This window comes from Sminthopsis crassicaudata, chromosome 2 (assembly GCF_048593235.1).
Source record: "Sminthopsis crassicaudata isolate SCR6 chromosome 2, ASM4859323v1, whole genome shotgun sequence".
Taxonomy (NCBI): Eukaryota; Metazoa; Chordata; class Mammalia; order Dasyuromorphia; family Dasyuridae; genus Sminthopsis; species Sminthopsis crassicaudata.
In genome coordinates, this window is record NC_133618.1 from 506101485 (window position 1) to 506123885 (window position 22401).

The following is a 22401-nucleotide window of genomic DNA, read 5'->3' on the forward strand; positions in this document are numbered from 1 at the left end:
GGCCTACACCATCCACATGACTCACACTTCTACAAATGGGATGGATCTATAGCTTCCCATTGGGTCAAACCTTTCCCCCTTTCTCTTTCTCTCTGGCAATGGCTGCCTCTGTCCTTTACCTCAGGAAGACTTCATTTACTTTTCCTTTATGCAATTTCTCAGGATTCCATGGTAAGATTGGACTATAATTTGTTGGAAAGGCCACATAGATGTACAGACCTCTCTCTAATGAAACAAGTTTGTCTGCATGTAATTCTTCTTCTATGCTTCTCTGTATGTTTTTTAGTGGCCAACCCAAAGGGAGATCAGGTCTGTGAGCTAGTCACGGACCTGAGTCATGTTCAAACAAAGACCTTATCAGCAGGACAAACAGAAACCAGGACAAGGGAAATTTACATCACGTCTAAGAGAGTTCCATGCCTTGTCATGATGGAGGAGGAACTTACTTAGTAATGCATCTTGGTATATACCTTTGACTCTGCTAGAGGTCACAGTTATAGTCCTTTTCTTCTACGAAGTAAATTATCTATTTTGAAAGATATTTGAAAAGATCAAAACAGTACATGGTAAGTGCCACAAAAGAATTCCATACACTGATTCAATAAACATTTATAATTTCTTGGTTCAACTTCAAAGAATTGTGTTTGGCCCCAAGGAAACAAATTGGGACTACTAGACCTCCTCACAACTTCTATGTACACTCTTGGTCTGAGTTCCCTTGAGAATGACTGCTATTATTCTCATTATTTTAGAGGTAAGTCTGTGGAGGCTACTCCTACACAAGTCATCACCAATGTGCTATCCATTAAAAAAAATCAATCAATAGGCTTAGTTTCTAGTAAAGGTGTCACTAAGATGGTATGGTAAGAGCAGTGGGTAGAAGACATTCTGCCAGGGCTTATGGCATTCTCTCCCACAAACACACACAGGATCCATGGAGAGAGTGGGCTCAGGCTTAGGGAATGTATCTCCAAAAAAGCTTTATATGTCATAGTTGGACAGGAAAATTGCTCTAAGAACCCTGTAGCTTGCTTTTCTACAAACCCTTGAGTCATCAGTCCTTCTGGCTCAACAACTAATCATCTTCATCGTCACACCATAGAAACCCTATGTCTGACTAGAAACAGGGCTCTTCTCCACTAGGAACTGGACTAGGCAGGGAAGAGGTATGCAATGTCCACAGAATGACCCCATTAGGCCAGTTTATCCACGTTATAGAAAAAACAATAATAAAATAGTTGTGTCCTCAAAAAGCTTGAATTCTATGTGGTGTGAAGAGGAGCATGAGGCTACAACATAGACACAAAGTAATTACAATATGAAATTATCAAAGGAAGAACAAAATCGCTTCTGTCTGGGAAGATTAGGGAATTCTGAGGAGATGAGAACTCATTGTGGACTGAAGGGGTTAGAGAAGTTTTTATGGAAGGGACAGAGAGCTGGCAACTGGAGGATCAGTCAGATTTGGAGAGGCTAAGGAGGAATGAGGACATTCCCTGATGGTAGATGTGGGGTGAGAGCAATGTCTCCCATTTTCGATTTCTCTCATTAGGATTCCACATAATAAAACAATAGAGGCAGGAAGGCACAAGAAGCAATAAGTAGACTAGTCTGGTAACCATAACTACCACCCACAGCCATTAGAAAATCTGGGACCAAAACTACACCAAAAAAATCTTTGATGAATTTTGGAGAAAAAAAAATGCCAGAATTTAAAGGGACCTTTTTTTTTTTTTTCCCCTCCAAGGGGAAGGGGTTCAGTCCTATGAGTTTATCTGTGTGTGGTACACATCTGAAAACTCTATCCACTAATTTAGATTGATAATTTGTAATTTATAGTCTTGGAGAGTTGCCTAAAGGGCACAATGAGGTTAAATGATTTTCCCATGGTCATATGGCTAATATGTATCAGAGTTAAGACTCAAACCCAAAACTTTTTTATCTCAAAGATGGCTCTCTTTTGTTGTTGTAGAGTTGTTTCAATTGCAGCAACTCCTCCTGACCCCATTTGGGATTTTCTTGACAATGATACTGAAGTAGTCTGCCATTTCCCTTTCCAGCTTATTTTGTAGATGAGGAAACTGAGGCAAATAGGGTTAAGTGACTTGCCCAGAGTTACACAGCTAAGAAGTAGCAGGCTGAATTTGACTCCAGGACTGGTACCCTATCCTCTAAGCCACCTAAATATGGTTCTCTAGCCATCATATTAGCACTCTCTGCACACCCTGCTTCTCGGCAGGGATCTTACTTAAAACATGAATGTTCAAAGCTGGCCGCAAAACAAAATGCCAAAGGCAGCGTAGAACAGGGAACATTAGAACCTCCAAATTGGTACCTCGTACCAAAGCACATGGAGCAATAACCCAGGTGCGACTTTTCCGCTCTATGTTCGGTCAGCCTTTAAAGCCTCGTCCCCTTCGTTCCACTCTTTGCCCTCTTGTTAGGGGCCAGCGTGTCCTTGCCTGTGGTCTCTAACTGCCCTGTAGGATTTGAACAAGAACTGAGGAAAGAGGAGTGGTTAAGGCGGGTGTGAATTACCCAGCACTTTCTGGATGCTCTGACGCTTCGGCGGGTTTCTGTGCTGGGGTTTGAGTCACATAGCTGAGGTCCCAGACCCATTGGTCCTCTCTTCCCTGCTACAACTGCATACTCGAGGCAGAACCCTCCCCCTTGTGACATCTTAGCCCAGGAATAGTGGCTCTCTTCAGGATCAAGGGCCACTCCGTTAGGAGAGAAAACAAGGGCCAATTGTTACTGATGAGTGTCTAATTCTTTGAATGTGAAACAGTAGCCGTCCTGTTGGCAAGAAGTAGAACTGAAACCCAGTGCTGGAGGCTGGGGTGGGATGGGGGAAGGGAAGCGAGGCAGATGGAAAAGTTCACCCTTCCAAACAAACTCTCCACTCCCCATTGCCCAATGTCTTCGTCCCAGAGCCGTCTGAGCTGGGCTTTCAGAATTTATCTTAGGTGTCTGGAATTATGGCCTCGGAATCCATTTAACTCAGTGGCTCCTTAAGTTGGAAACCATTCTTTCAAAGCAAAAAGTACCGTGTTTGTATTTGAGGTTGGTGATGGTGGTGGGGAATAATTCAGGAACCTGACCCCAGCCTGGTACCTCATTAACATCCCATTTAGTGAATATTCGGAGCTGTGAAGGTACAGAGTGCATTACTGGGTGTTTGGGGCCAGGCAATTAGAATGTCCTGAAAATGCTAAGTCTGTGCCCTCAAGAAGCATACAGTCACCATCAGCCAGGAGCCATCATCTTACCAAACCATGTGGCTTTCCTTCAAGGTGTTCTTCCTTGAAGACAAATAGAAAAATTGTTGGATCGGGGACAGGAGACCCTGGCTATTACTATCTCACTCTGAAACTGGGTAACTCACTTCCCTTCTCTGAGTCTCAGTGTCTCCATATGTAACAGGACTAGGCTGGGTAAAGTGACTTCTAAACACTTTTTCAGCACTAACATTCTAAGTGATAATGTCTAAGAGAAAAGAAGAATGAAGCTCCATGAGAGCAGGCCCTGTTTAACTTTTTTTCTTTTCGTATTCCCAGTGACTACCGAAGTCAAAGGGCATGGTAAGTGATTTAAATATACCCATATCTGTATGCATATATTTGCATACAACATAATTAAATTAATCAAATTTTAAAAGCCCATGGAATTATTAACATCCCCTCACCCTCACCTCAATCAGGAGTAAAGTAGTAAATGTAAATGTACTCATTGCACACTTTTAGTCTGATCTGTATTATTAAGATTTTCTCCATTTCTAGAGTCTAGACAATGAAAAAAAAAGTTATGATAAGTTTTAGTATTTGCCTATTTCTGAGGTAAAAAATGATCACTTTGAAAATTTAACAATCTGCTCTCAAGAGGTTGAATTGGCTCCAGAATTCACCTGCCTAACCCTCCTCACCTTAGATAACTGAGCAGAATGTTTGAAGATCCTCAGAGGTAATTGTTTATCCATTTTGCTGTAGTAATCAAGTTTGTCCTAGAATGGTAGTTTTTAAGGTTTGACTTGTATTGAATGCAAACACAAATATATAATTAGATTCTAATATAATTGTTTCCTCTTTCAATTCTATATATTTTATCCTATGCATATGAACATTTTTCTGAGAAGGGATGCATGGACTTACCAGATGGAATTCATGTCACAAAAGCTTAAGAATGTCTCTCCTAGAAGATTGGTTGAGTGCTATTTATCAAGTCCTTTGCAAGCATGGACTATATATATATATATATATATATATATATATATTTTTTTTTTTTTTTATCATGGTCCCCTCAGTTTTCTAGTATCGTTTTGTGTACACACTGGTTATTTAATAAATATCTATTGAGTAACACACTTCCAGCTCTGAAGTCTGGAAGCCTTCCCAGAAACATTGGGGATATTTTGATTTAATAAGTTGGGGGAGCAGTGGATGGGGCCTGAGTTGGGGGCACAAGAGGAGAGATGGAGAAGCATACTCTTTCAAGACCCCAGGTTCATTTGCAAACTTTGAGCCGCAGCCTGGAGCCTGGCCAAGATTGGCTCAGATGCCACCAACTGACAGCCGGGAATGAAATATCACGGGGAAAGTAATCTGCTCTAACTTGATGGCAATCGGGGAGGAAAAAAAAGACATTTTAAAGTAGAGTTTCTTTCAATGCATTGCATTGAGGAACATTAGGCAAACTACTAGATTATTTTCCACATTCTTCAATGCGAAACGACTCCCCTTTATGACCGCTATCAATAACAGCTATCACATTACCAATGCTACAGTTGCCACATATATAATATTTAAATCACATTTGTGGCTGACAGAGACCTATGGATAGTCTTAATCCCAACAGGCTATTACAGTTCATATCATGTCTGTCATATAAATATTATGAATCATTTCCCACTATCTTTATGGGGATAAGTTGACATCATTGGAGAGATCTGGTCTGGGTGGATATTTTCTGCATATTTATATACATCTTATGTATATGTATGCATATGGGGAAAGATTTATATAGCCATCCCCGATAATCGATTCCCCCTCACACATTCTTTATAAGCTGCATGCTTAGCATCACAGAGAGGGGGCGCAGATCAGGGGAGGTAACTGATGAGCAGGACTGAAGAAGAAAATATATGGACCTTTTCAGGGGCCTAGAGCCAAATCTGCTATTCGATCAGGTTTTCACTTGTACTGCGTGGTATATTGCCACTGTATTCCAATTAGCCTCATCAGTCTTTATAGAATCCTAGTCAGAGATGTAAGGGAAGCCATCAGACCAAATGTTGGATTTTACAGAGAGTGGAAGTTACTTGTCCAAAGTTACAGAACAAATTGGTAGTAAAAACTGGGATGAGCGTCTAGGTCTCCTGATTCCCATTTCAGTGAATAATCCCACAATATGCCATAACAATTAAAAACTAGATTTATTTGAAAGGAAAAAATCTTAATATACTAAAAATATTCCACACTCAGCTTTTATACAAGTCATATTTGGAGCAAAGTGGGGATCCAATATGGTTAGTACCATAGCAGGTTACAAGAAATCTGAGAGACAGGAAGCAGTACTAGAGGGGCAGAGATTGAGCTGACCAGCTTCAGGGACTTCAGAATGAAAACAATGACACATGAAAGTAGAACCCAAAGTCCAAACAGGATTTCAATGAACACTTAGTTTGGTGACAGAGGTGGGGGGGGGGCAGGGAAGGTCCTCTATTACCCAAAGAGATCGAACAAATCAAAGGCAAAATTCAGAGTTGAGATTATGATAGCAGGACGGGAAAAAAAGAGTCAGGTGGACTTGCCATTGAGCTTCCTCTGTTCCACAAGGACCTCTTACCTAACTAGTCCTGTATCTTCCAAATGTCCAGAGGAAGACACCCAGGAAAGCAAAGAAACTCAAAGCCATGTTACAAGAGGGTTAAATGAAGAAAGCAGGCATGTTAAGACTGAAAAAGAAAAGACTTAGGAGGAACAGGCTACCAGGAATCAACCTTGTCTCTACCCAACTAGATCTTATAAGAGGTTAGGGGGAAAGTCTATTGATGGATTTAACACCAGTCAACACCCATTTGTGTGTGTGTGTGATGGGGGTCTGGCACATATGAAGACCCCATCAACTTGCTCCACTGACAGATCCCTGGGGCGATGGCTTCCAAAAGTATCATAATAATGTATAAGGAGAAAGACTATGGAGCTTGTATTGATATTCCCTAATTGGTTCTGGTTCTCTAACCTCCTGGTGAAGGAGAGGACATCTGATTAACTTCAGAGGTCTTTAAAAAGGCCAATTATCTTCAGCTACTTTGTTTTTGCTTCTTTACTGTCTGGGGAGCTTGGTGACTTTTTTCCCCTCATAATGTCCATTAAGAGACCACTACTAAGGGAGATCACTTTACCACCATTACATGTGGAACAATATGGTGCAAAGCACTCTGCAAAATTCCCTGAAGAAAGGTCTAAAGATCTAGTTTGATCTTGTTTGACTTGTAATGATGCTACAGTCTATCTCTGTCACTCTTGTCCAGCCACATTGCTTCTCCTCTGTGCTTATGCCATGGTTTGTTTAAATCAAGTAAAAGACTTTACACATTTCTGTTAAAAGTCATCCTAAAGTACACACACATAAATGGGAAAGCTGGTGTGTTACAGAGTGAGAAAAGCAGAATCAGAACAGTAGGCATGCAGATTATAACTATGTAAATAATAAACTAACAAAATTTGAAAAAATATGCAAATTATGCCATCAAGAGATGGTTTAATAATAAATGAAACATTTTTGTTATTTTGTTCATATTTGCATGCGTTTTAAAAACTAGTTTGTAAACTATGAAGTTGATGGCTTTGAGTACAACCTTTAAAAATGTTTCAATATTTGTTTTTGTGAGCTCTTAATAGATATAGAAAAAAGTTAATCTTATTAAACTTTTTTGATGGTTTTGAGTATAGCCTTTAAAAAAGTGTGTATTTGTTTTGTGAATTCTTAATAACTATAGAAAAAAGTTAATCTTATTAAACTTGATCTATTATTCTAGCCTTAAAAATCATTCATATAGATTCTGCCATCCAATATGGTAGTCATTTTTCCCAGTTTTGAATCATCTGCACATTTGACACATATGCTGTCATGCAAAAAAATGTTGAACAGAACAGTCCAAACAGGAAAGTTCAGAGTCAAGAATAGAGTCAATCAGGTCCTCAACTAAAACACTATCTTGTAGTAGAAATCTATTCATTCATTACCATTTTTAAGACTAGACATTCAGCTCATTCTGAGTCAATCAATCAATCAACAAACATGTATTAAATGTTTCTTTGGTGCAAGGCACAATATTAAGTGTTGGGGATACAAAGATGAAGACAAAAGAGTTCCTGTCTTTAAAGAGTTTACATGATAAAAGGAAGGAGAAAATATGTATACATATGAACATATATAAGACCTATGAAGCAATCATAAGGTAATCTTGGATGAGAGAAAACTGAAGGTAGGAGGGAGAGAGGGAAACCAGAAAAAGCTTCCTATTGAAAGTGGTTCTTTTACTGATTCTTGAAGGAAATTAGAGATTCTGAAAAGCAGAGGGGTGTGGAGGGAGAGCATTTCAGGCATGAGGGATGGCCAATGCAAAGATACAAAGAGAGGAAATGGGGTATTGTGTGTGAGAAGCAACAAATTAGCCAGTATGGATGGAAACTAGAATGCATGAAGGGAAAGCATGTATAGGAAGATGAAAAGATAAGAAAGGTCCAAGTTGTTGAAGAGTTTTATATGCCAGAGAAGTTTATGTTTGATCCTAGAAGTAATAGGATCAAATAGAGGATCAAAAAGTAATAGAATCACCAGAGTTTATTGAATAGAAGTATAACAGGTGAGATCTGAGTTCTAGAGAAGTCACTTTAGTGTCCATATGGAGGATGGATTGGGATAAGGAAAGACATGGGATAGAAAGATTTCATAGGAGACTATTGCAAAAGTCCAGGTAAGAGGTAATAAGGGTTTGAAGACTAGAATAATGGTTGTATGAGTGAAAATTAAGGGGACATATATAAGATTTGTTGCAGAGATTTTTAAAAATTGGCAACTAATTGGATATATGGGGTGCCTGAGGGTGAAAGGTTGAAGATGGCTTTAGTTGCATACTTGTTTGTTTAAAAGGATGGTGGTTTTCTAGCTAGAGCTTCTTAAACTTTTTCCACTTGTCACTCCTTTTTGCCTGAGAAATTTTTACAGGACTCTGGGTATATAGATGAATAAAATAGTTACACTAACCAAACATTTGCTGATAATAAATCATAATTTCCCAATCCCCACATTTAGTTACCAGATTCCACATAAGGTCAAGATCTACAATTTAAGAAGCTAGTCTGTAGTCTAAATAGTAATAGAGATGTTTGGAAAAGGGTGAGTTTTGAGTACAAATATGTGTTCTATTTTTTAGACATGTTGATTTTGAGATGTCCATGAGATAACCAGTTCAAAATATTCAATAGGCTGCTCAGAATACAAAATTGAAGTTCAGGAAAGAAATAAGGGCTGGATATATAGATTTCTGAATCATCCACAAAGAGTTGATACTTGAATCTGTGGGAGCTGATGAGGTCAGTAAATGAGAGTGTAGAAAACAAGGAGAACAAAGTCTTGGGATATACCCATAATTAACAGATGTGATATAGTTTAAGATCTATCAAAGGAGACATAAAAAGAATAGTCAAATGGGAAAGGAGGGACTCAAGAGAGAAATTAACACCTGGAGAGGAGAGTGTCTAGGAGTGTGGTCAACAGTGACAAATATTGCAGAAAAAAATGCTTTAAAAGGCTTAGATTTGGCATTTAAGAGATAATTGGTAACTCCAAGCAAGTGGTCACAGTTGAATGAAGAGGTCAGAAATCAGATTGCAGAGGGATTGGAAAAGAATGATTAGACAGGAAATAGAACCACCTAATGTAGACTTTTTTCAAGGAGTGTGGCAAGAAAGGGATGAAAGATATAGGATTATGGCTAGTGAGAGTAACAGGATCTAGTGAACCTCCAGTTGAATCAGCAGCTAGCTTTCATTTTTCTATTGGTCCTAAAGGATCCGTGGCAAACTTTGCCAAATGCCTTGCTGAGGCTCAAGTAATGACAATGGTTTCCCTCTGGTTTACTAGTCTTGAAGAATAGCAGGATTTGGCTAGGAAGAGAAAAAGGATAGGGAATAATAAACACAGAGATTTTCAATTTTATTTCTCAAGATAATAATTGTAGTTAGTTTAGTGGGCTCATCATGCTTGCCTCACATACTCTCAGACTCTATCTAGATCAATAACTCTCCATCCATACTTAGAAAAATACATATTGTCTTTCCCTGCTGATTGAGAGCTGCAAATCTGCCCAAGTAAGAATTAGGGCATGTGAGCTATTTTGACCCTCCTAAGTGGGGCAAGGGCCAAGATGATGGGAGAAGGAACAGAGAGCTCAGACTATAATCAAGTCTTGCCATTGGGCTTCCATGTCTCTGTAAGAGCAAGGCTGGTGACTTCTAAGCTCTGCTTCACTTATAGCCAATTCACATACAAGTCAAGACATCTTCTTTGTGACATCTTTGGTCCTCTTCAAAAACAAAAGACTACCAACAACAACCTCAACAAATATACAGTGGCAAATATTGCCCATCCTAGGTCTGAAAGTACCTGTGCAAAGTCTTACTGAAGCCAATAAGTTGATCTTAAAACATTTAGGAAACTATTTCAAGATGATTTTTTTTTTTAAATTAAAACTTTTTACTTTCAAAATATATACATGGATAATTTTCAATACTCACCCTTACAAAAACCTTGTGTTCTAATTTTTTCCTTCCCTCCCCTCCACCTTTTCCCCTAGACAGCAAGTGATCCAATATCTGTTATAAACATGTGCAATTCTTCTATATATATTTCTACAAATGCTGAACAAGAAAAATCTGATCAAAAGGGGAAAAATGAGAAAGAAAACAAAATGCAAGCAAACAACAGCAAGAAGAGTGAGAATGCTATGTTGTGATCCACACTCTGTTCCCACAGTCCTCCCTCTGGGTACAGATGGCTTTCTTCATCACAAGCCATTGGAACTGGCCTGAATCATCTTATTGTTGAGCCATGTCCAGGAGAATTGATCACCGTATAATCTTGCTGTTGCTATGTATAATGTTTGAGATGGTTTATAAGGCAGTACTTGAGGGAGTATAATACAACCCAGTGGATAGATCTAAAAAATATTTTTCAAAGTAAAACAACAATAGAAATACCCAACAATAACAATAATTACCCAGCAGCAAATCAAGTCACTTGGTTTCTCTTGATTTAAAGTAGATGAATATTACTAGAAAATCTCTTGATAGTGTTAGTAATATGAAGTGTACTGTGGAGATGTTTATTTTTCCCCCTATCTTTTATTCAGCAGATCCAAATCAGGCTCAGACTATGTAGCATAAGGATAAATTTACACTGAAGTGCCGAAAGTAAAGGAGAAAGTTAGTGAATGTGTATCTTTAAAACAAATAACAACAACGAACCAAAAGTTCTTTGTTTTCAGAAAGATTTGATATGGATTTGAAACCCTCTTTAGGGAAAGAGTTAGCCTGCTGATCTCTTTTCCCGAAAGGAAGTCCATAGAGCACCTTTCTTTCTTTGGAAGTCCTTTGGTGGTATTTGGGAACAGTTTTTTCCCTAGAGTTTTTATCTTCACAATTGCCCCTTGGGCAGTGATAACAGCACCAGAAATAGCCAGAGCCCCACCCAGGCCCCCCATTTTAATTCCTATTTCATTCTGCTCTCTGCTAGAATATATTGAGTCACAAGAGCAGTTTGGTCACTCTTGTTAACTCCGCATGAATGTAACGCTGCTTCCAATCACACACTCCCTATACTTAATCCCAATCACCTCAAACTCAGTTCAAGTACAATATGAAAGCACTAGATTTTCGGAACTAAGAGACGAGAGTTTTAATCCTGTCTCTGGCTTTAGGCTAGTCATTGAGAAGACCCCTTTCTGAACCTCAGTTTTCTCTTCTGTAAAATTGAAAAGATCAGAACAGATCGAATTTTTCCCCACCCAACATAGCCTGGGGATTGCTAAGAGCTCAGTTCTCCTTTGCTGGCTACTCTGGCTCCAGCAGCTTCATGGATAGGATCTCTCCAGACATCAAAAGGCAAGGAGCGAGGGTTGAAAAGAAAAGGAAATCTGGAGCAGTATAAGGATAGAATAAGATTAAAAAAAAAAAAAAAGATGCTGAGTGGATGCCCATCAGTTGGAGAATGACTGAATAAGTTATGGTATATGAAGGTTATGGAATATTATTGTTCTGTAAGAAATGACCAGCAGGATGATTTCAGAGAGGCCTAGAGAGACTTCCATGAACTGATGCTGAGTGAAGTGAGCAGAACCAGGAGATCTTGTACATGGCAACAGCTAGATTATATGATGATCAATTCTGATGGAAGTGGCTCTTTCCCACAAAGAGATAATTGATGCCAGTTCCAATGATCTTGTGAAGATCTACACCCAGAGAGAGACTGTGGGAACTGAGTGTGGATCACAACATAGCATTCTCACTCTCTGTTGTTCATTTGCATTCTGTTTTCTTACTCATTTTCTTTCCTTTTTGATCTGATTTTTCTTAGTACAGGAAGAGAATTGTAGAAATATGTTCACACAGACTAGATTTAACATATATCTAACATATATTGGACTGTTTACCATCTGGGGGGGAGTGGGGGGAAGGAAGGGAAAATCTGAAACACAAGGCTGTGCAAGGGTCCATGTTGAAAATTATCTGTTCATATGTTTTTAAAATTAAAAAAAAAGCCAGATTCTGAGAAGTTATTAGTAAAAGTGTGGAGACTGATTAAAAATTTGCAGATTGGAATCTGACTGTGGGCTGGCCATTAGTTCAAATCCTGCTTTAGTTACTCTAGCTATGTGACTCTGAGCAAGTCCTATTCCCCCGAGGCCGAGTTCTTCATCTGAAACAGGAGGAACTAGATGGCCTGCAAGGTCTCTCAGGATTCTGTGGAAGCCCTGAAGGAGAGAAATGACCTTTGCAGGCCCCTTCTAACCTTTCTGGGATCCTACTGTTCTTTTGACAGTTTTGAGACCTAAGTAGGAAGCGGAGGGAGGAGACCCTAGATAATCCACCCGCAGATAATGGAGAGGAGCAGAGGTTTCTCTGGGGCGGGGGGTGGGGAGGCTGAGCTCCGTGGGGCCGGGCCAGCCCTCTGGGAAAAGCTCCTTCCAGCCCGGGAGGTTTGCCCTGGGTTACCTGAGTTCCCAGTCCTCGGAGAGCGGCCTTGCCGTGACTCTCCCCTCTCCCTCCTGCCGGTGTGGTGCTGAAGCTTCTGCGGTCGCACCGTCTCCAGGTCGAGGAGCGTGGGGGTTCTTAGAATTTCCCCTCGGACAGACACTGGGGGGGAGAACCTGGCGGGCGAGGTCTCAGAATGGGAGCAAATGATCTTGCTAATTGGGAGAACACGTGCCAAGTGCACAGTTCAGACACACTGAACAAGAGGAATGAGGGTGGAGAAAGGACCCGGTCGCTTTTTTAAACGCCCCCCCCCCCCCCCCCGTGTGTGTTCTCCCCCTCCACCCCGCCCCCTCCCTGAAAGCGATATCATTTGAGATTGATGCCTTGAAAGGCACTCTCTCGGGGAGGGGCGGTGGGGAAGGGGGAGTTAGAGGGAGGAGTGGCCTGCCAGGAGTTTTGTTTTGGTTGTAATAAAAGGCAAAGGAGTGCTGAGTTTAAACACGGGCAGCTGCTGGCGGGGCCCTGTTCCTGGGCTTTTCCAGTCTGGGCTCAGGAATCCCGCAGCTGTGGTATCTAGGACTTCTGGAACCAGAGAGATTCGGGAGAGGCGGTCACTTCTCCCTCCCCGCGCCGGTGCGAGGTGCCGGCGGGGCAGGGAAGTATTCAGCCTGTAACCCCCCCACCCCCCCAGCCTCGGTTCCCACCGAGATCCCCTCTCTGGTCTCGGAATTATAGCCTCGAAGATGCAAGGGATTTAGGAGATTATCTAGTCTGACCCTCCCATTTTACAGATTAGAAAATGGAGGCCCGGAGAGAGAGATAAAGGGATTTACCTAAAGTCACATTGAAGCTCCTAGTGGGAAATGAGTGGGGGGTTTTCTGGCCTCTCTTTTGCTTGGCACATAAGAAATACTGGAGGACATTGCTGGGGAGTAACAGAACTGAAATTCAGATGCCAGTCTTCTGCATCTGAGCTTTCCCGAACACTGACCTGCTTCTCTCTGAGGCTGGTAGTTTTGGTGTGCACCAGATTTAAGACCAGGAAACCCTGGGTTCTGCCCCATCTGGCCCTTGAAATTGTGCGCCCTTAGGCTGGAAATAAGAATAAAAAGAGCTAAGTTTTACTATAACTGGCATTTATGACATGTACCTTCAGATAAGACCCTAAATTTCTCTGGGCCTCAGTTTTTCCATCGGTGTTGCATTAGCCCCAAGATCCCTATCTGGTCTGCCTCACTGGATTTGGGAGTATCCTGTCAGGAGTGTGAAAGTGCTATGTAAACAATAAAGTGTCATTCAAATGTTCAGGCTTAATCATTATGATGATAATGATTAGGGCATTTGTTTTAAATATTATCTCTTAATGGTGGGGAAGGGAAGCCCAGAGCCACCCATTCTTGAATCTCTAGCTCGGCTGAAGCACCTCTCCACCTGAACTGCCTTCATTGTTGGTTGGCTTGGCTAAGGTCCACATAGAATCTTAGACTGGGAAAACAGTTTTTCTGTATTGGAGGCTAGCTGAAGGATTGTATGTCACCTCACGTTTTAAATGTGCTGTTATCTAAAAATGATCCCTCGATGATTCTTCCCACAAAGCACATGATTAACACTGAATGTATCACATTTTCCTCATCTTGATTGCCACATATCATGTTTCTTTAAATAATAACACTTCACATTTAGATATCAATTGTCACATGTTATCTTGGTTGATTCTCACAACAATCCACTGAGTTAGATTATATTATATCCCCATTCTATAGATGGGGAAACTAAGGCTCGATAAGGTTAAGGCACCAACCTCTTGTTGTACAGCTTAATAAATGTCTGAAGTGAGACTTGAACCTAGATATAGCTGACTTTAAGTTCAGCACTTTACTTTATCCCAGAACTTTCTGGGATCTTTTTATTTATTTTTTGGGGGGGAGGGTTGGAAAAGAATCATAGAAGTTCCAGAAAGAGTAACTGAGTAAGTTGATAGTCTTTGGAAGAATGCAAAAGAAAACACGTCAAAGCTTGTATTAATAAGGATTTGAGATCCTTTCTCCTATGTAATCTTGGTTGACATGTTTCTTCTTTGGGCCCCATTTTCCTTTTATTAATAGCATCAATATAATGGCCTTAATTGCCTCTCAAATATTACATCATTTTTATTCTGACAAAACCCTTTGAAGTAGGGGCTGTTATTATTTTCATTTTGCAAATGAGGAAACTGAGGCAGACAGGTTAAGTGAGTTGCCCACAGTCACACAAAGATTTGATGAATATATCCATTTTTAAGATTATCAAGGTCTTCTTAAGTGAGTATCTGAGGTTGGATTTGAACTCAGATCTTTCTGCTGTATTAGATGAATTCCCTGATATTTTGTTATGTATGTTATGTCATATATTTTAGCATTTCATTTTTAAGATCTCTTTTCAGCGATCACTACATATTTTGTACTCTTGTTATCCCTGCCATGATATTCTGAGTTCCATTTTTACGTTTCCTATGTTTTAAATCCTTTTCAGTTTTGCCATTCTATACCTGTGCATCTCCTGTTCTCTTTTCACTCTAAAGGAGGGAACTTTCTGGCTTAGGAGTCTTTTTTTTTTTTTTTTTTTTTTTTTATATTTCCCAACCAGGTGTTAATCTTGATGAGTAACAATGGGAAAGTTTCGATATTCCCCCCGGGGCTGCTTGGTATCTTTTGTGTGGTCTGTTAGGAGGTGCCATCATATTGTCAACCAGTATTTGGCAGGGACCTCTGAAGGAAAAAGAAAACAAAATATGATTGAAATTTTACACAACCCCCCTCACCTTGGAGGGGGGAGAGAGGAGGGACTCAGAATAATACTTCTACAACTGTAAGAAATCTAGAGACCCTCTAGTACTCATTTTTACAGATGAGTAAACTGAGGCCCAAAGTGGCCAAGGGACTGGCTGGAGTAAGAGGAATCTCCGGAGCAGCCTTCCCTCCTCCCTTTCTTTTTGGGGAAGAGAAGCGATCTACAGAGGACCCCAAAGCAGTAACACTATTAATACACTGCTTGGACCCGAGGCAAACTTGTCAGTTTGCACGTGAGTTAGAAATCTGCTCGGGCTGCAGCTCGCGTCTGGCCCCGTAAGGAGGGGCCGGGGCGGGGGTTGAGTCAGACCCCGGACAATTCCCCCTCCCTCCCCTCCCCCCTGCTGCGACGAGCGCCCGCCGGGAGCCCGGGCAGGGCGTCTTCATTCAAGCGCTCAGGGCTGTGGGCTGGGCGTTGCTTGGCGGCGCCGGCCTTCGCGGTCCCCCTCGCCGGGTCCCCCTTTGCACTGCAGCTCCAGTAGTTGGGAGTAGAGACACACACAGAGACACAAGTAGTTTACATTGTTGGGTGACTTTTGCAACAACTCCCCCTGCCTTGGCCTTAGCACACCGTCACTGGATTTCCTATCTTTCTTGTCTTTGCTGTTACTATCACTATTTTAATTTTTTTGAGAATAAGGAGCCGGGCCCCCGCTGAGAGGCCCCCTCTCCCTCTTTTATTTTCGCTTTGTTGATTTCTGTTTTCTCCACCGACCTCTGGCATGAGTTAGCCACCAGATATGGACACCAAACATTTCCTGCCGCTGGGTGAGTTGCTCGGGTTCTGGCTGCATTTTTGAAAACGTAGGGGAATTGCCGGGTTGGGAGCGAGAAGCGGTGAAGGTGGGAGGTTTGGGGTGTTTCTGGAAGGGGAGCCAGTGGGGAATGGAGCAGGAGAAAGAAACCTGGGGGAGACTCCAACTCCAGCGCAAACTGGGGAGGGGACGCGGGGGAGCCGCGAGAAGAGTGCTCCGACTTCCGAGTGCTGGGGGGATCGGCCGGCTGGGGCTGGGGAAGAGGGACTCGGGGCAGCCGGCGATCGGGAGGCTCGGGGCGCCCCACGCAGGGGACCGGCGTGCGTGGCTCGGCTGCGCCGCGGTGGAGGCGGCGGCGGCTGCCCGGGGTGGGGAAGGAGCTAGTCTCCACGTCTCCGCTGTTTCCCCAGGCTGTGTGAGCGGGTCGGAGCGGGCGCTTGTGCCCTTCAGGGACGCGTGTGCGGGACCGGCAGTCCAAGTCTCCCACAGACCGCGGGCCCCGGGCATTCTTGTGTGGTTTTGGGCGAGGGGGACGGGGTTCGTGGCAGCCTGGACCGGCGGTGTGCAGATAGCGACCCCGGAGTAGAGGGGCGATTTGGGGGCTTTGCCAAACACAGACAGCCCCCTCCCCCAATCGCAGACGAGTCCCCCCGCCCCCATCAGGCAGCCACCCTACGAAGGGGAAAAATTAGGGATACATGTGGAGGGGAGAAGGGAAAAGTAATTGCAAGCTGAGAACCTCCTAGGGAGCCCCAGTGTCTCCGGCGCCCTGGGGTCCCCCTTAACGCAGCCAAACTTTGTCTTCAAGGCTGGCCTTGACTTGGAGAAAAGATTTATGGTGTTATAAAGGAGCTCTTTTGAGTTGTAAAAAGAGCACCGGGAATCGTCAAGATTGGTGGGTGCCAGCTCCCCGTTCTCTGCTCTGTCTCCTCCCCGGGGCTTGTGGGAAGGGGGGCTTCACCGGGGCAAAGTGTCTGCTTTCCCTCGAGGTGAATTTTGTGTTAGTTTGGGGTTGGAGGCGGTGGTGGGCAGATAAAATTTAGAGGTTGCAGGTTGAACCGACCCGATTGTGATTCCTCACCCCCTTATCAAATGCTAAATTTGGTTTGACTTTAACCTTACCCGTCCCCCAACCCTAACCCCGAACCGCCACCTCCCACAGCAAAAAAAAAAAAAAAAAAAAAAAAAAAAAAAAAAAAAAAAAAAAAAAAAAAAGAATTGGCTTCTCGCTTTCTTGGCGTTTCCCTCCTCTGGAACGGCAGTCTTTTGTAGTGAGCAGTCTGGCAGAGATGAATGGGCCTGCCTGGGTTAAAGGTGATGCATGGATACATTTACGATCAAGTATTGCTTTCCAAAGGTGAGGGATTCCGGGAGAAACCCACTCCGGCCAGGCCTGTGGAAAGGCTGACTTGCCCTCCCGTGCCCACAGCCCGAGCTGCTCCCGGGGTAGAGTGGGAGCCAGGCGGGGAAGGCTTCCTCCTCTCCCAGGGGTTAGGGCGAAGTGTGTCTGTGACTCCCGGCTCCTCGACCGCACAGGACTGCTAAACTAACATGGAGGACTAACTTATATCAACAAAAGCCGGGAAATTCAGAGCCAGAGCTTCTGCCCAAATCACAGTCCGCCTCTCTCCCTCCTAGCTCGCTCTCTCGGCTGCCTGCTTGACTGGGAGGCTGCTCCGGTTGGCGGGTACCTAGGAACCAGCGGCTCATTGACGCGAGTTCTCCGGGCTTCAGTCCATTGCATCAGACCCTCCCACCCCTCTCCCCAACCCTTTCAAGGAAAAAAAAAAACAACCCAAGAACAACAATAGAACCAACCAGAAAACTACCCTGTCTGTTGTGGTTTTAATGAATGGAAATATAAAAGCTAAACTTCAGTGAGGGTGAAATTAAAAACAAACCTGCCCCCGAGAAATAGGCGGGTGGTGGGGTAATAGACGAATAGGATCTTGTACGTACCTACTCTCTGGATGGGACAGATTGGACCAGTCTGGGTGGCAGCCTGTAGGAGCCAGGAAGCAGGGGGGAACGGGGTGATTGGCCTTGGTCAGGAATAAAACTGGAACTGGCTATGGGTAGTAGCATATGGCCAGACTGGGGGAGGTGGCAGTAAACTGAGCCCACCTAATACTCTTCTCTGGGGATAACATTCCCCAGGGTCTTGGGTTAACAACGACCCCAGTTCTTCATAGGAGGTGTGTGTGGGGGGGGAGGGGATTGTTGCTGGTGGTGATAGGGGTAGCATGAAGAGGTAGGGGTTGGGATTGGGGATGGAATTTATAAATGAATGGTTGAGAAATATTGAGGGGAGATAACTACAGCCAGGCTGACAGAAAAAAAAATTCTGCCTGAAGTTAATTAAAAGTTAATTAAAACAGTTGATTGATAATGAAGATCCTGGTTCTTCCCCTGGTGAAAAATGGGGGCAGTTTATTAATGATACAATAATATCAAAGTGCCCTTCTGTCTCCCCCACAGTGGGATGTTTTACATTGTTGGGGTGTGTGTGAGAGAGAAGCCATACATTTATTGGGTGGGTGTTGTAAGCAGCTTCTCTGGAGCCCCAGGAACTACTCACATTTAAGGCACAGGTGAGGTTAGAGGTGAGATGGGGTAAAAATAAGAATGGGCCTACAAGCAGCTCTTTGATATTTTTGAGGTGTGAGCCAGCCTTGAGGAGAACCCTGCATGCTTTAGCTCAGGGCTTTCTTTAGAGAAAATCTGCATCTGTACCTGTGGCTTAGGTTTTCCCCTAAAAAAAAAAAAAGTTGACAAGACCTGGTGAGTGATGTGATGTTTCCCCAAATCCTTGGGAAGGAGACTGTGTGTAACTATGTTAAAGAGAAAACGTATATTGATTCCTTCCCAAATAGTAGCCTGGAATCTCTGCACTGGAACTAATCCCTTTGCAATAACTAGTAGGGGGAGTCACTCGGTCTTTGCTTGCACATAACCAGTGATGGAGAGAGTCCTCTGCCTTACCTGGTCAGTTTCTGAGGGCTCTTTTTGTAGCAGGGGAGTCCCAGTCTTTGCTCTGCCTTACCTGTCAGTTTCTGAAGACTCTGTTTATTAGAATGATCTTCCTTAAAATATATTGGAATTTGCCTCCTAGTCACCCCCCCCCCAGTTGTGTTCTCTGGAGGTGTATAAATTGTCTGCTCCCTCTTCCATCTTGGCACACACGCTGCATGATCTCTCTCTCCCATTCCTGGGGACGAGGCTCCCCGGTTTAAGTTTATGTGGTATCTATCTTCCTCTCACAGAACTAGGGACTGGGTAACACGTTTCTCCCCATCCAGGTCGCCCGGTTTAAGTTGGCTTTCTCCGGCCAGCTTGGCTGGGGGAGGGGAGGGCAGTGACGGAAGTCCTCAGCCTCCCTGGCTCTGTGAGGAATGGACTGGCTAGAGCTTATTTTTTCACCATTATAGCCTTGTATATATACAGAGCAGTGGGACTCTCTTGGAAGGCTTGCATCTGGGGAAAGAACGCAGCGCCTCTCATTGGCTCTCCAGAGCCCCACGCTTCTGTTTATTTGTTCTCCGGGCCGCTGGCCTCCCTCCCCGCATCCCTCTCCTGTCCGCCCTGCTTCTTGCACACCTCCGGCCTCCCCCAGATAGCTTGATTATCGCTCACTGCGTCTGGCCAGGGCAGGTGTCCTTGTTTCAGGGAAGGAGGGAGAGGGTTAGAACTTGACAGCGGAATTGTTCCCTCGCTGAAAGAGATCTGTGAGGGAAACTTGGGCCCTGACGCTGCCTTGGCGGGAGTCGGGGCCCAAGGCCGGCCTCGCCACGAGCGCTGGTCACGGAACGGGACCTTGCTGCTGGCCGGGCTCAGAGTGGCGGCGCTGCTGGGGGGCTCCCGCTCCTGCCCGTCCCCCAGCGGTTCAGGAAACTGAGGCGCAGTGAGGGAGCCTGCATCTCAGCGGTTCAGTGGCAGAGAGCTGGTCTGGTTCCCTATTCCCAAGGAATTGTAGGAGCAGATCCAGGGCTGGGAAGTATCTCGGGGACACCCGATCGCGGAGGGGAGCCTGAGTCACTTTCACAGCTCTGATCCCCAAAAGAGAAAGAGCCGGAAATGATGTTTCAGAATGTTAGCCTCCCGGGGGCAGCTAGGAGGCGCAGTGGAGAAAGCACCTGTCCCGGGGTCAGGAGGGCCGGATCCCTAGTGACCTGTCACTTAGCACTTCCTGCTGCGTGACCCTGGGCGAGTCACTTAATCCTGATTGTCAATAAAAACGAAAGGGGAGAAATCAGAATCCTGCCTTCCTTGCCCGCTCTGGGGTCATATACTGTAGGACGATCTAAGGCAAGTCCGTCTCTCAGTTTTTCCTCCGAAACGAAGTGATTGGACTAGAGCAGAAGTTCTTAGTCTTCTCAGGCCTTTTAATTTCGCCCTTTCTCCTCTTCAGTAAGAGCAGAAGTAAAGGGGCCGCTAGGGGGCGCAGTGGAGAGCGCACCGGCCTGGAGACCCGAGTTCAAATCCGGCCGCAGACACTTAGCACTTCCTGCTGTGTGACCCTGGGCGAGTCACTTACCCCAGTTACCTCAGGAGAAAAAAGTGAATTGTGGAGTTTGTCCTACCCAGGTCTATTAGAGATAAAGATGCCAGTTCTAATAGGTTATTAGTTTTTAAATGCGTTTTCATTGATAATAGAGCTGCATCGCTCAGTTTGCTCCCCCTCAGCGTCTCTTGTCCCAGCCTGGGAGGCCCCTGGACATTGTGAGCACCCGCATGCGCAGCTGTGCCCCGGGCCACGCGGGCGGGAGTGCGCCTAGGCGCCCCTCGGGGCAGGCCGCACTAAGAGGTGTGGGGGGGAGGCTCTTCCTTCCAGGGAGCTGCCTTCTGGGCCCGAGGGGTCCCCTGGAGACCCGGGGAAAAGCCAATGAGAGAGCCGCCCTAGAAAAGGCTCGGGGAAGGCCGAAGCTTTAAAAGAAAACCCGTTTCTCGGCCTTTAGGAAGGAGTGGAGCTGGGGGTCAGGCCGCGGCCCGTCCTCCCCACTACTGACGCAGCTTCGTTGTGACCTTTGCCCTTCCCCCTGACTCAGGGCTCCGCAGCAGCGCTCTCCGGGGAGGGGGACGGAGGGTCTGCCGGTTCTGGGCAGGTTCTGAGGCGCGGATCCCCCGGAGAACCGAGACTAGATTACTATTTCCCTCTTTCTAAGCCGGGCCTAGCTCCGAGGCCGAGTGGGGTGGAAGGGACGATTAAACTGCTACTTCCCTAAACCCTTTTGTCAACAAGGGCTAATCCCTTCGGGGTGAGTGTCTGAGCGCCGGGGTTGTGACCAGCTGTTGGTCCGGGGCCAGAGGCTGTGGGGAGGCCCCACCCTTCAACTTCTCACCCTCCTTCCCCACCCTGAGAGGTGGAACTTCTCTGGGTTCCTTGGGTGAATCAGCCGCGTGATCCCGAGCGAGTTCCGTCCTCTCCCAGGGCCTCAGTTTCCCCTTCCGCAGTCACCAAGCACCTTTTGTGTACAAAAAACCGGCCCAGCCCCTGCTGCCTGATGTGAGAGTGTGCTCCCTCCTTGGCGAGAGACTGGGGAGGCTGAGAGTCAGGGAATCTGAAAGTCTGAGAACGGGGAGACTGTGGGTAGGAGGGCTAGCCGGGAAGGCTTCCTGGGGGAGGAGGCCTGCTCTCCGAAGCCCGGAGCTGAGACATGCTGAGATTGTCCCTGAAGTTGCTGCAGTTCCTGAGAATAAGGCCTGCTTGTGGGTGAGTGTTGACCGTACCTTTTCATCAGCTTTTTCCCGGAAGCTGCTGCTATAAAGGCTGAGCCTAGACACGGAAATGCGCGCTGGTCCGATTTATGAATCGGGAAAAATGTGTTTGCTCTGGTGTGGCGGGAGCGTGAGTGGCTGGAGCTGAAGTGGGCTTCTGGATTTAACCATTTAAGGAAACGTGTCCACACGGCCCTCTCCTCCCCTCCTCCCTGCCCCAATATCAGGGCAAATGCAGAGATATAAGGAGAATGCACGCCCACACCACTTGCCTCTGGGAGCCTGAAACCTGACCGAGGGGTCTGCTGACGTCACAGCTCCGGAGACCCAAACTGAAGCAAGTTCTGGAGCCTCCGAAAATAGCCGAGTCTCAGCGCTCTTTGGAGCAGGCCTCGAAGCTGAAGCCGGGCCTGCTGCTGGGACTCAGCTGTGTGTGTGTGTGTTTGTCAGTGTGTGTGAGTGTGTCTCTGTGTGTGTGAGTGTGGCTCTGTGTGTGTGTGTTTGTGTCAGTGTGTGTGAGTGTGGCTCTGTGTGTGTGTGTTTGTCAGTGTGTGTGTGTGTGTGGCTCTGTGTGTGTGTGTGTCTGTGTGTGTGTGTGTTTGTCAGTGTGTGTGAGTGTGTCTCTGTGTGTGTGTGTTTGTGTCAGTGTGTGTGAGTGTGGGTGTGTGTGTGAGTGTGTCTCTGTGTGTGTGTGTTTGTGTCTGTGTGAGTGTCTGTGTGTGTGAGTGTGGCTCTGTGTGTGTCAGTGTGCGTGAGTGTGTCTCTGTGTGTGTTTGTGTCAGTGTGAGTGTGTCTCTGTGTGTGTGTGTCTCTGTGTGTGTGTGAGTGTGTCTCTGAGTGTGTGTT

General features: G+C 45.0%; 1 protein-coding gene and 1 long non-coding RNA gene across 3 annotated transcripts in view; one reads left to right on the top strand and one right to left on the bottom strand.

The window, feature by feature from the left end:
• Window positions 1-12416, bottom strand: part of LOC141553647 (uncharacterized) — a 38296-nt gene extending 25880 nt beyond the window's left edge. The window contains exon 1 of the long non-coding RNA XR_012485571.1: window positions 12276-12416. This is a non-coding gene — a long non-coding RNA (uncharacterized LOC141553647). The remainder of the gene's footprint in view (window positions 1-12275) is intronic.
• A 3123-nt stretch (window positions 12417-15539) lies between these two features.
• Window positions 15540-22401, top strand: part of RXRA (retinoid X receptor alpha) — a 271189-nt gene continuing 264327 nt past the window's right edge. The window contains exon 1 of one of the 2 annotated variants that reach the window (XM_074294066.1): window positions 15540-15853. In XM_074294066.1, the coding sequence (XP_074150167.1) occupies window positions 15826-15853 (28 nt within the window). In that variant the 5' untranslated portion in view covers window positions 15540-15825. The remainder of the gene's footprint in view (window positions 15854-22401) is intronic. The other variant, XM_074294067.1, reaches the window with a different exon arrangement.